General features: G+C 37.3%; 1 protein-coding gene across 2 annotated transcripts; it reads right to left on the minus strand.

Moving 5' to 3' along the window:
* Positions 1–4,660: 4,660 nt before the first annotated feature.
* LOC136249324 (TNF receptor-associated factor 4-like) lies at positions 4,661–11,954 on the minus strand. 2 transcript variants are annotated; one of them, XM_066041286.1, is made up of 2 exons: positions 11,927–11,954; positions 4,661–5,583 (listed from the first exon to the last, which is right to left on the minus strand). In XM_066041286.1, exons 1-2 carry the CDS (start codon positions 11,937–11,939, stop codon positions 4,817–4,819), a joined length of 780 nt encoding a protein of 259 aa, XP_065897358.1. In that variant the 5' UTR covers positions 11,940–11,954; the 3' UTR covers positions 4,661–4,816. The 2 variants fall into 2 exon arrangements, 1 of the variants encoding a protein (XP_065897358.1); XR_010698154.1 differs by lacking the exon at positions 11,927–11,954 and adding an exon at positions 8,759–11,092 and having other exon boundaries at positions 5,449–5,583.
* Between the last annotated feature and the right edge of the window lie 1,403 nt (positions 11,955–13,357).

Genomic DNA, 13,357 nt, shown 5'->3' on the forward strand with positions numbered 1-13,357 from the left:
ATCTGGTGCAAATGCACTAAGCGGATCGGAACATGCCAAAACTGATGGCCAGTGGACTACAGTCAGGACCTAGATAGTCTAATAGAACAGTCACAGTATTCAGAGAAGCAGTGTAGCAAGTTACTTAGCTACGTATGTGTAGTTATAAGTAAGGAGATATAATTGGTGGAGAGCAGCTACTGTCAGCAGGCAGTGACCTTTTTTATTTTGATCTTCAACTTACAGCTGGCCTGGCCATCTCACTCTTTGACCTGCTCCACCGCCCCTGTGCACCGTTATTAACTACGTTATCGATTATATATATGCAGCCTGTATATAACTGCCAGTTTGTAGTATCGATATCGCACGTAAAACTTAGTAACTATGCTTTTCGTAAGTAACCATGCTTTTGTAAACAACCATGTTTTTCGCAAATAACTATGCTTTTGTAAATAACCATGCTTTTCATTAATAACCATGCTTTTGTAAATAACCATGCTTTTTGTAAATAACCATGCATATTCTACAGTTATTTGTAAATAACCATGAAATGTATGTAAATAACCATGAAAAACACAATGTCTAAAAAAAGTGGAGTTTTGACACAAATGGCACCCCATACTGGAATGCGTAGAACAGCTTTTGCAAACATAGTCAAGCGAACAAAAGCCCAAACAGATGAGCAAGCTTTACGTAGTTCAACACTTAAGACCCTGGATAAAAGAGGGCGGACACTACGAGGAACATGGGCAATAGTATTAACAGGACAAACCATAACATGGTCCATCATAAAGGTAAGTACCTCAGATTCCATATCCGCAGGACCTTGAAAAGAGCCACATGCAACAGAGTTTAAACCAATTTGTAATGGATCAGATAAAGTGGAGGAAGGTTCATCAATGATAGGGGGAGTGGAGGCACATGGGATGGACAACTGAGATAAGGGAATGCTTGACACAGTATTAGCATTTACAAGTGGTGCACCACAATGTTTTCCTGTACTCAGAAGACGCCTACATCCAGAATTACAAAAACGTAAGTGAGAAGCCCAACGGCAGGAAGGTTGTGAGCAAATCAAACGATTACAAGAATCAAAAAAGTCAGCAGGTGGAAAGGTAGACCTTGAAATATGAACAGAATTAATGTGCTGCCAGAGATGTGAACAAGAGGAGAAATGCTTATTACACAAAGGACAGTCATTTAGATCTGAATCAGGTGACGGGGTGTGACTGGGGCTGGCTTCAAGGGAAGACAACAAAAGATCTGGATCATCAGCTGCAACGGCTGTAGTAACTGGAGATGATGAAGTATTAACTGAGGACTTGCTGACTGTAGATGGTGAAGTAGTAACTGAGGACTTGCTGACTGTAGATGGTGAAGTAATAACTGAGGACTTGCTGATGGTAGATGGTGAAGTACTAACTGAGGACTTCCTGACGGTAGATGGTGAAGTAATAACTGAGGACTTGCTGACGGTAGATGGTGAAGTAATAACTGAGGACTTGCTGATGGTAGATGGTGAAGTACTAACTGAGGACTTGCTGACTGTAGATGGTGAAGTACTAACTAAGGACTTGCTGACTGAAGATGGTAAAGTAATAACTGAGGACTTGCTGACGGTAGATGGTGAAGTAATAACTGAGGACTTGCTGATGGTAGATGGTGAAGTAATAACTGAGGACTTGCTGACGGTACTGAGATGGTGAAGTAATAACTGAGGACTTGCTGACGGTAGATGGTGAAGTACTAACTGAGGACTTGCTGACTGTAGATGGTGAAGTATTAACTGAGGACTTACTGACTGTAGATGGTGAAGTACTAACTAAGGACTTGCTGACTGAAGATGGTGAAGTAATAACTGAGGACTTGCTGACAGTAGATGGTGAAGTAATAACTGAGGACTTGCTGACGGTACTGAGATGGTGAAGTAATAACTGAGGACTTGCTGACGGTAGATGGTGAAGTATTAACTGAGGACTTACTGACTGTAGATTAGTTATGTTGTTCGCATAATAGATCACGTGATGATGCACCATCTATCTATCTCGATCCCTTCTTCGAAGCCATGGTTCAACAAATGAGGTACACGTTTACGCTTTACAGTATTAAAGTATAGAGTTGTTTTATGTTCTGCTGTGAATCCTCACGTGAATCTTAATCTTAAGCTACTTGTGATGGTTGGGCAAAAGTTTGTGATTGCTGGGCAAGAAACTGGCCCGTGAAAATTCCTTCCCATGCCCACCCTTGGCTACGCCCCTGCTTAAATGAAGGAGATTAGCGTGCCTTTGGAAATTTTATTGAAAATCGTGAGATCAGCAGACGGTCGTGATATGAAGGCTGAAATCGTGTATCTCACGAACAAATTGTGAGTTTTTAATTTATTTATTAAGGCTTTACAGCACAAGTGCTGAAGGTCTGTAGGACACATGGTCCTACAGCCTGTTTAAAGTTGTTACAGAAAGTATGTTGAGAGGTCCGTGTAGCACTGTGGTCGAGTATATAGCACTGCGGCCGCGTATACTGATAGCACTGTGGTCACGTAAACTGTTCTGTATGGTTAGTATAGCACTATTTTCGCTTTGATCTTTCACCCTAAAGTTGAATGTACAGTATGTAATTGTTGATTTAATGAGTGTATGTATGTCCGGCATAGATGGAGCTATTGAGTGATCTGTACACTTGGTAAGAGAATATAGTTCTCTTTGTATAATTATTGTATTGCACATACAGACTACATGCATTCTTTTTCATACTAACTTTCTACAACCTTAGGTGTATTCCCGTATCCTCTTCTTACAAACCGTGATGTTCTGGGGGCTCTCCTAGGACAAAGACTGGAAAGACCTCCCAACTGCACTGAAAATCTGTGAGTGTTAATGCTACCACTGTAATAAGCCATAATACAACATGTATATCTCAACAGATATGAAATCATGCTTGACTGTTGGAAAGTTGATCCTGAATTACGTCCATCATTTTCCTTTTTGAAAGGAAAGACAGAAGAGAATCAAGAGATGATTCAAAATGCCAACCAGGATTATCCATAATATTATTTTGGATTTCAACTTAAATGATTACTTGCCATACTGTAACCTCCAGCTTACAAGTGAATCTGTTAGTATTGAGAATGTTCTCACGATCAATGACACTATTATTATTGTTTTTCAGTACACACAAAAAAGATACTGAAAGCCACTGACAAGTGCTGCCAGTGACTCTACTACAATTAATTACAGTAAATAATTACTTATAACAGTACTGCATATATCGGTGATGGTGACGCTGTTGACATAAAGGAATTAGAGCCAGAAGAGGAAGATATTTTATTTATTTTTCAATTTATTTACTATATGATTGATAAAGATGAATCAACTGAAAAAAATGATATTGAAAAGGAAAATAGCCCTACTGGATATGGTGTCTAAACTGGAATGGACTTGTACTAGCTATACATTGTGTAATCAACATAGCCAATTGATGTTGTAAATCAAGTAGTGCAGGGGCGGTGGAGCAGGCCAAAGAGTGAGGGGGCCAGGCCAGCTGTGAGTTGAAGACCAAAAAAAAAAAAAAAAGGTCACAGCCTGCTAACAATAGCTGCTCTCCACCAATTATATCTCCTTATTTATAACTACACATACGTAGCTAAGTAATTTACTACACTGCTTCTCTGAATACTGTGACTGCTCTATTAGAGTATTCAGATCCTGACTGTTCTATTAGAGTATCTCGATCTTTACTTGTAAACAGTGTCCCAAAAAAGTGGGGGGGCCATGGCCCCCTGTCTCCACCGCCTATGAAGTAGAGTATTAGGGCACATATCTCTGTATTTTATCATTTTTCTTTTATGTATGTGTAATTGTGTATCCTGGGCCCTCAACTAACATAATATAATGAATTTTGTGTGGTGAACTGTTATAATTGCATGCTTTATTGTGGATTATATACAATGATTGTCATTACGTGCTATTAGACAGTGCATGGCACTTAGAAAACACTTTGATATTGCACAATATGCATATAACCATAGACTTTAATTCTGGTAAGATACCTGTGTAACAGATGTTTTATTGGATAACATGTCCATGCAGCCACAAACTTCAAACAAATTGCAACCTTTGTGAATTCCTACCAAAATTCCAGTCACACAGACGATTGAGACATGCATTGCTCTATTTTACAGTGCACACTTGTATCACCTTAGCTCTGCCATGGTAATTATTGTGTCATTTATTTGGGTCAGACAGTTTATCCATTGAAGAATCTTATCACTGCACATCTTATCTATAGCATACATGTTAGTTATGCAAAACATTAGTTTACATGAACATCAACAAGCTGGATTATACAAGGGAAAGAAAATTTCAAAATCTGAACAACCAAAAATGAAATTGTCTACATATTATTCACAGCCTTGCTCTCATCACATCAACAAATTGGCACTAAATTTACAGTGAATAATGAACAGAATGGACTGGGGGATACTTATATTTCATAAAAAACAACATCTATAATGTATACACCAGAAATTGTTTAGTTTTATTGAATATACATACTGTAGTCAATCAATGACCTGAGTAATAAATTGTAGCCACAAGTTTGTGTATCAATCACCTTTTGTCACGTTAGTGTACTAATCACTTTGTGAAATGGACACATAATAATAGAGCATGCTGTATAACTATTTCAATGGCCAAGACATGTAAAGTAGTATGGCTAACTTTTAAACAAAATACACATAGATGCAAGAAAACATTTATGTCAAGTAAAAATATAAAATTCACTGTCACAGCACCACCTAAGCCTAACCTAATGCAGCAGCTAATAGTGATTACTATGGTCACTTTTTAAGTTTCTTTTCCAGTGCCATACGTGCCTCTTTCTCTTTCTTCAACTCAATGGCAAGTAGTGACAAGTGGTAGGACATCACCTTCACATCATTAACATGATCATCATGATCCTTCCTCATCATTCTGGTAGCACAGCCAAACTCCTGGTAGAGACATGGGATTGTGGTGAATGGGCATTTATTAACATGTCGATCTTTCTCTTCTCTAGGGATCTTCTCATTGCATTCTTCGTTTGGACAAGAGATAGGAAATCTTTTACAATTTTTGTGATGTACTTCCATATCTTTACTTTTTGCCTCCTCTTTACAGTGTTCACATGTCACTACACGATTTTTACAGCTTCTGGCTAAATGATTCTCCAGATACTTCCTTAGTAGGTATGCAGATGTATGTTTATAATTGCATTTGCAGTCATTAGGACACACTACAAACTTGAATTTACATTTATTGATATGCCCATTCACATCTGATACACATCCTTCCCATTCACAACCTCTGACATAGTAAGGACATACTATCTTTAGGGAGCTAATTTCTTGGTGGGACCTCTTGTCTGGAAAAATCTTCATGTTCAGACGACAATGCGGACACTTTACATCTTGTTTGTTAGCACTCTCCTGACAAGTCTTGCAGAACAGTTTTCCACAGCAGATAGCTTGGACAGGATCTATAGCCACTTCCCAGCAAATTGTGCATAATAAGTTGTCTGGTGGCTTTTCAAGGAACAGCTTTTCAGATATTTCTTCAGTAATACTCTCTGTATAATAACAGTTCATCATAGAGTACATGATAACATAAGTACAGGAACTGTAGCATGTGTGTACCGTAAGAGACGTAACTATAGTAAAGACCTCATGCAGAAATGGCCTATTAGTTAGGGTTTGGGCAATATTATTGTACAATCAATATCAATAAAACACATGTTATTATTGCAACTATTCTATATGTCTAGTCTTTACAATAATATTATCACTTAGACAACACTGTTTTGTGTTGCAATATTAATAAATCACATTACATAATGACATCTTTCATTGCGTCTGAAGTCTGAACTATTCAGGCCACATACCTGTACATTTTGGATTTTGCACTCTCCATTACCATACTAATAACAGTTACTACACTGTAGTTTAGTGTTGCAACTAAATTGTCTTGCCATTTACAAACTACTTAGGTGTATATAATATTATATTATAGTGACGTGCTTAAAATGTGAACATTTGTGCTATGCACACCCTCTAGCCTCACATCATTTCCTTTTCATCCCAAAGCTTTGATTATTAACTACACAGTGCTATATATTATTGCTTGATATTTCTCAATCCTCCCATCATTAATATTGCTTTTTTTTGAAAATACCAGTATAGACAGATTTAGCAGCTGTCATGGGCAGTAAGACCTGTTTTCCCAGATCCAGTCACAAATAACACTTACAGATAAAACTTATAACTTAATTATAGTCTAAAATTATGTTACCTTTGTCTGTCTTAATTGTATAAACTATTGTGGTGGATTGTCGTCATACAGTACAATAGTTCTGTATATTAGGGATTGTGAATAACTGGGCATTTCCAGCCAAAAATATCACCCTAAAACTAGCCTCAATTTCCTTTGATGATAGTTTGGCAGCATTGGTTAGGCACAGCCAGGTCCAAAAAGTCTTCAGACCAACCCTAAATCCTTCCAAAAAGTTTCTATGAAATTTCCTATTTATCAGAATTTTACGCTGACTGACTGATTAACTGATGGACCCAGCCAAGCATAACTCAACAATGGATAAGGCTACAGGCTTGATTTCTTCACTGTTCAACATTACTTCATGCTTTTCACCAACTGCAGTATGTACAATACATGCATCATGGACTTGCCTTTGTCCTCCTTTGTGTTCCAGTTCTTTTCACTGACAGCATAAGGTGTCGATTCGCGATAGCGGGATGTGGATTCTCTGTGACTATGTTGGCTAATCGCCCATATTTTCCATAGCAACTGGATTGATTGCAGAGATGCTTCTCATACTATTCTTCATTTGTAATGCTGTGTAATGAGTAAAGCATAGCTGAAAACAAAGCGTGCTGAAAACAAAGCGTAATAAACACCTCCCTTTCCATTACGTAGTCGATTATTAGTGCACGCGTTCTGATGCAAAAGGCATTCCTGGTGCCATTCTTCCTTTTATAACGGTATGCACTGGTTCATTTGTCATAATCTATATATGTGACCGGATTTGCGAAAATGGGTCTTCCACACAGATTGGAAAAGGCTATTGACTTGAAATTTGGTCAGAAGTGAGCACCAACATAGGTTAACAAATAGAGAAATTTTCAGAGTTACTTGTTACTTGAGTACCACGTTATGGTCTCTCAAGTTCATGGAATTGGATGTGTGTGGAAGACTCCTTTTCGCAAATCCGGTCACATATAAAGCTGAAAAGCCATCTGTCTGTCTGACCATCACACCACTTACTCACCAAACTCGGCGAGATTCGACACAATTAGTGCTAATAACGAAGCACTCATCATGCAGCTACTCTAAGATTATTATCACAAGTTCACGCATGCTTCTGTTCATTCTCTACAGCACGTAGAAGGCCAAGGTGTAGAGAAAGTTGAGCAACAGTCCTTTGAAAACTACAGCACATACTGTTCAAGTGGTAGAATGCCTGACTAGCATGTAGAAGGTCATGGATTCGAATCCACGTGTTGGCACATTTTTTTCTGAACGGTGCCTTTTTGTGCACACTCAAATTTTAGCTCATAGCATATTGGCATGCTAAGCATGTATCAACATCGGATTTTTTTGCAAAATTAAACATCCATCATCTGGCTACTAGAGTGTTGTCGTATCAAATCAATATGTGCTTTTGTTTGTTCCTTATAGGATGATGAATGCGCTGGTGTAGGAAAGGATCACAGAAAAGATGAGCAACATTCCTGTATGAAACCACAGACAAAACAACTGTGGTGATTTGCACACCTCCCTTAACGCCAAGTGATTTTAACCAACCTTGGTTCAATCCCCGTCTATGCATAGGTCATAATTTTTTTCACTTTTGGGACCTTTTGATGCACCTTTTTGTTCTATCTGTTCCATGCAATTGTTTATCCACAAACGTTTATGTTCACTGTTTTTCAGCACTGGCACATAGGCTGCCTTACATCACAGAGACTCTTATAGCACTTTTGTGGTAGATTGCCAACAAATTGTGTGTTTGTCCAGTGTCTATGTGAAAGCTTCTTTTCACTTAATCTGTACGACACTTTGTTCAGATTTACCTCATTTACTGCTGTAGAAGATATACAACTTGGAAGATTGCACAGGTACTACTGTACATCTGAAAAATCATATTACTAGCACCATGCACAAACCATAGTTTACACTGAGGATCTGTGTGTGCAATTGCTTGACCTGGCACAACCATTTCACTAATCCTGCTTACATCCTTTCACTCTAGATCTGCTTAAAGGATCATAAGTTAATATTAATGACGATGTTTATAAACACCTGTATGGGGTTTTGTATAGCGAGAAGTGTACAACATTAAAACAGAAAGTGCATAGCATAGTATGGGAAGTAATTCTGAACCATTGCTTGCCATACAGTAACTACACTTGCAAATTGTGTCGGCTTTAAATTAAGCACAAGTTCATTTCTAAGGTATTACTCTTTGCTGACAGTAAGGTAAATGTCATGTAGAAACAGAAACTGTGCTATGTGTACACCACCTGTCATGTAGGTATATAATTATACAATTGCCTTAGCTTGCATGTAGTTTAACTAACCCTGCATGTTCACTATTTCACTACATGTGCTTAAAAATGACACAAGGAACATGTACTTTAAAGCATTATCAACATTCACGCTATACACAGCAATGTAGGATACTATGGCTAACTAATATGTCACATTAGTTGTCCTGCATGTAAAGCAGGTACCTTTGTTTGTTCTTTACAGCACGTTGAAAGCACTGGTAGGGAAGACTCACTGAATAATTGAGCTACATTCCTGTCAAAAACCACAAACAACTTTGGTGTTTTGAGTCACTAATTCATACTTGCAGGATGGTATAAGGAAACCTCATGTTTTTTTTAAAAATATAACGTCACCATCCATGCTACATAGTTAAATGAGCGGTACTGGTGATTAATGTTTGGTCTCTGTTCCTGGCATTAAAATGTAGAGATGGTCCTGCACGTAGGTCACATACCAATGCTAGCTATGTTATAAAAGGAAGCAAACAAGTAGGAGGAATTTTAAGTTGGATTAGGGATCAAAGAAAAAAGCTGTGAAACAAGGTATAGGCAACCTTCCTTGTTTCACTACAGTTTTTAGCTCCCTTATTTTACTACTTCTTTTTCTTTGATCCCTAATCCAACTTGAAATCCTACTTTTCCCTTCTACTTGCAGTTATTTATAGCAATGGATAACTTTGTAGGCATAAACATTAATAAGGATTCAAATAACAACTATAAACTTATGACAGTAGCTCTAGCCTACTATTGCCATATGTTACTTTTGTCTAACTTGTACAACAAGAATCACTGTGGTGGAATCAAGACACATGGTGGTGGAATCAAGACACACGGTGGTGTGTCGTGCAGCCCAAGAAGCCGGAGCACCACACCGTGAGTATATTAACAGAAAGAAAGAAAACACAATTTTCACACCTATGTAGCTCTGTGATCCCTAATCTGATTGGAACCAAACTTGCTAGAGAAGTGCTGGCCAATTCGGAGAATTTACATACCAATTTTGAAGAAAAGCGCTCAAGCCATTTCCAAGATACGAGCGAACACAATTTCGTTTTAATTTCTTTTTTCTTCTTCATTTCGCACACTTTGCAAAATCCGCCATAAAACACAAATGCGTGCTCCAATCGGGCTGAAATTTTGCACACTTAAAGGGCTCATTAAAGCGGATCTCAGTAACAACTTTGGTAGGAATCCAATGAACATTCACGGAGTTATGACCGATTATTTGTGTAAAATAAGGTCGAAGATCTGTTGGAGAAATGAGTTGAAAATTGTAATGTAGATGGAGTAACCATCATAGGAGTGCCTTTTTGTGGTTTGAAAGGAATCAAGATAAAGACCATGGAGATATGACACAAAATCCAACCTGTGTCAGAATTACGTGATAAATTTTATGAATAAAAAACTATTAGTTTTCACGCCTACCAGGCAACCCGCTTAGAGCAATGAGCTGAAAATCAGTATGTAGCTGGAATAATCATCATAGAAAGTCCTTGCAATAGTACAGAAGAATCAGATTACAAACCACTTCGAAAGGCAACTACGTGATTGAGATACTCTAATAGAACAGTCACCCTAATAGAGCATTCAACTACGTTTATAACTTATCCATTATAGAATTATATTACATTGCAAGTTATTCTGTAGGGAATTCAGCTACAAACAGTTAATCTGATAGACAATTCAACTACAGGCAAGTCACCCTGTAGAGAGTTCACCTAGAAACAAGTCACCCTGTAGAGAGATCAGCTAGAAGAAGTCACCTTGTAAAGAGTTCAGCTACAAAGAAACCATCATGTAGAGAGTTCAGCTGCAAACAAATCATCCTGCAGAGAGTTAAACTACGAACAGATCACCCTGTAGAGAGTTCAGCTAGAAACAAGTCATCCTGTAGAGAGTTCAGCTACAAACAAATCACCCGGTAGAAAGATCAGCTAGAAGAATTCACCTTACAGAGAGTTCAGCTACATAGAAATCATCATGTAGAGAGTTCAGCTGCAAACAAATCACCCTGTAAAGAGTTCAGCTACAAACAAGTTATCCTATAGAGAGATCAGCTAGAAGGATCACCTTGTAGAGAGTTCAGCTACAAACAAATCACCCTGCAGATATTTCAGGTACAAACAAGTCATCCTCAGTAGAGATCAGCTAGAAGGATCACCCTGTAGAGAGTTCAGCTACGAACAAATCACCCTGCAAATAGTTCAGCTACAAACAAGTCACCCTGTAGAGAGATCAGCTAGAAACCAGTGACCTGTAGAGAGTTTAGCTACAAAAACAAATCACCCTTAGAGAGATTAGCTAGACAAAGTAACCCTGTAGAGAGATCAGATAGAAACAAATCATCCTGTGGAGAGTTCAGCTACAAAGAAACCACTCTGTAGAGAGTTCAGCTACTGTGTAAACAAGTTAGCCTGTAGAGAGATCAGCTAGAAAAAAGGAGAGATCAGCTAGAAACAAGTCACCTTGTAGAGAGATCAGCTAGAAACAAATCACCTTGTAGGGAGTTCAGTTACAAACAAATCACCCTGTAGAGAGTTCAACTACAAACTGATAACCCTGCAGAGAGTTCAGCTAGAAACAAATCACCCTATAGAGAGACTCCTGTAGAGAGTTCATCTACAAGCAAATCACCTTGTAGAGAGTTCAGCTACATTTCAAGTCACCCGCTAGAGAGATCAGCTGCAAACAAGTTATCCATAGGGAATAATTGACATGTAATAAATATATGCATTGAACATTTACTGATAAAATCAGAAATAGTTAAAGTATTTGAAATCTGCTTCATCATTTTCTTCTTCCTGTGGTAAAGAAAACAAGATAGGTTTAAAAAGCCCCAAAGCTGGCCATAGGCCGGCTTTAGGGTATACAAATACAAATAGAAGTGAAATCTAATCCAAAACAGCCAAGCTGTAAAAAAAGAGTGCGGCCCTCAAAAAGGCTATGGTGAAAAAAGATGTGAAATCCAAGGTGGCAGTCAACAAATGGCTGTGATGGTAGGTTAATGGTAAAAATTTTAATAATGAAGATTCAGGTGAATTTGGTGCCGCTGATCTTAGCACAAATTTCACCTGAATTGTCGTTATTAAAATTTTTACCATTAACCTACCATCACAGCTATTTCTTGGCCGCCACCTTAGATTTCCCATCTTTTTCACCATAGCGTTATTGAGGGCCGCACTCTTTTTTTAAAGCTTGGATGTTTTGGATTAGATAGGTATTAACAGTATAGGATAACTCATAAAATTTCTCAAGTTGAAATTATATTCCACAGCTATCTATATACATCACTAGCCAGTTATGCACTAAAGTAACTATCACATCACTATAGTTTATAGTAATGAAACTTACCAACTGGGTTCATCCAGTATTAATATCAATCATGATGATGTAAATAACACAACAATAAATACATAGTAAACACAAAAACAATCAATGTATAGTGTAACAATGCATACACGCTGTAAGGTATGTACAGTATATTATACTACTGCTTATCAGAAATTTCAGAAGATTGTAATGTACAAATCACACAAGTTACAATGAAGCCTTACATTCTACTAAAAATTGCTAATCCAAAAATGAAGTACTGTTGAAGGTTACTATAAAGATGGGCTTTATATTCTGAGACATAACAATGATTGTAACTATATCATTTTAGTTTTGTACATAACTAATGGTGACAACAACACGTCATTTATCAGCATGTTTGAGTCTTACTATACAGGTCTTGCAGAAGGAAACAGTATCATTCAGGTACTGTATTTATGTACTTGAGTGAAAAGAGTGCTTTTGTGCCATTTTGTCACAACTAACAAATCCCTAAATCCTCAACAACAGCCAATGTTCAATATAATGGACAGAAACACATCGACTTGTATTAAACTCCCATAACTTTGTATATAGGCACTAACATTAATAAGGATTCAAAAAGCAATAATTACAGATAAAGCTTAATACAGTAAGTCTTAATTATAGTCTACAATCTCTAGCCCACTGTTGCCATATGTTACTTTTGGATAACTGATCAAGTTGAAATTATATTCCACAGCTATCTATACACATCACTATAGCCCATTTTAGTAACTATTTAACACTAAAGTAATTATCACAAGTAATGATACTTACAAGCTGGGTTCATCCAGTATTAATATCAATCATCATGATGTAAATAACACAACAATAAATACATAGTAAACACTAATACAATCAATGTATAGTGTAACAATGCATACACTGTAAGGTATGTACTGTATATTATACTACTGTTTATCAGAAATTTCAGAAGATTGTAATGTGCAAATCACACAAGTTACAAAGAAGCCTTACATTCTACTAAAAATTGCTAATCAAAAAATGAAGTACTGTTGAAGGCCACTATAAAGATGGGCTTTATACTCTGAGACATAACAACGATTGTAGCTATATCATTTTAGTTTTGCACATAACTAATCGTGACAACAACACATCAGTTATCAGCATGTTTGAGTCTTACTATACAGGGCTTGCAGAAGGAAACAGTATCATGCAGGTACTGTATTTATGTAATTGGGTGAAAAGAGTGCCTTTGTGCTATTTTGTCACTACTAACAAATCCCTTAATCCTCAACAACAGCCAATGTTCAATATAATGGACACAAACACATCGACTTGTATTAAACTCCCATAACTTTGTATATAGGCACTAACATTAATAAGGATTCAAAAAGCAATAATTACAGATAAAGCTTAATACAGTAAGTCTTAATTATAGTCTACAATCCCTAGCCCACTGTTGCCATA

Source organism: Dysidea avara, chromosome 3 (genome assembly GCF_963678975.1).
Source record: "Dysidea avara chromosome 3, odDysAvar1.4, whole genome shotgun sequence".
Classification (NCBI taxonomy): domain Eukaryota; kingdom Metazoa; phylum Porifera; class Demospongiae; order Dictyoceratida; family Dysideidae; genus Dysidea; species Dysidea avara.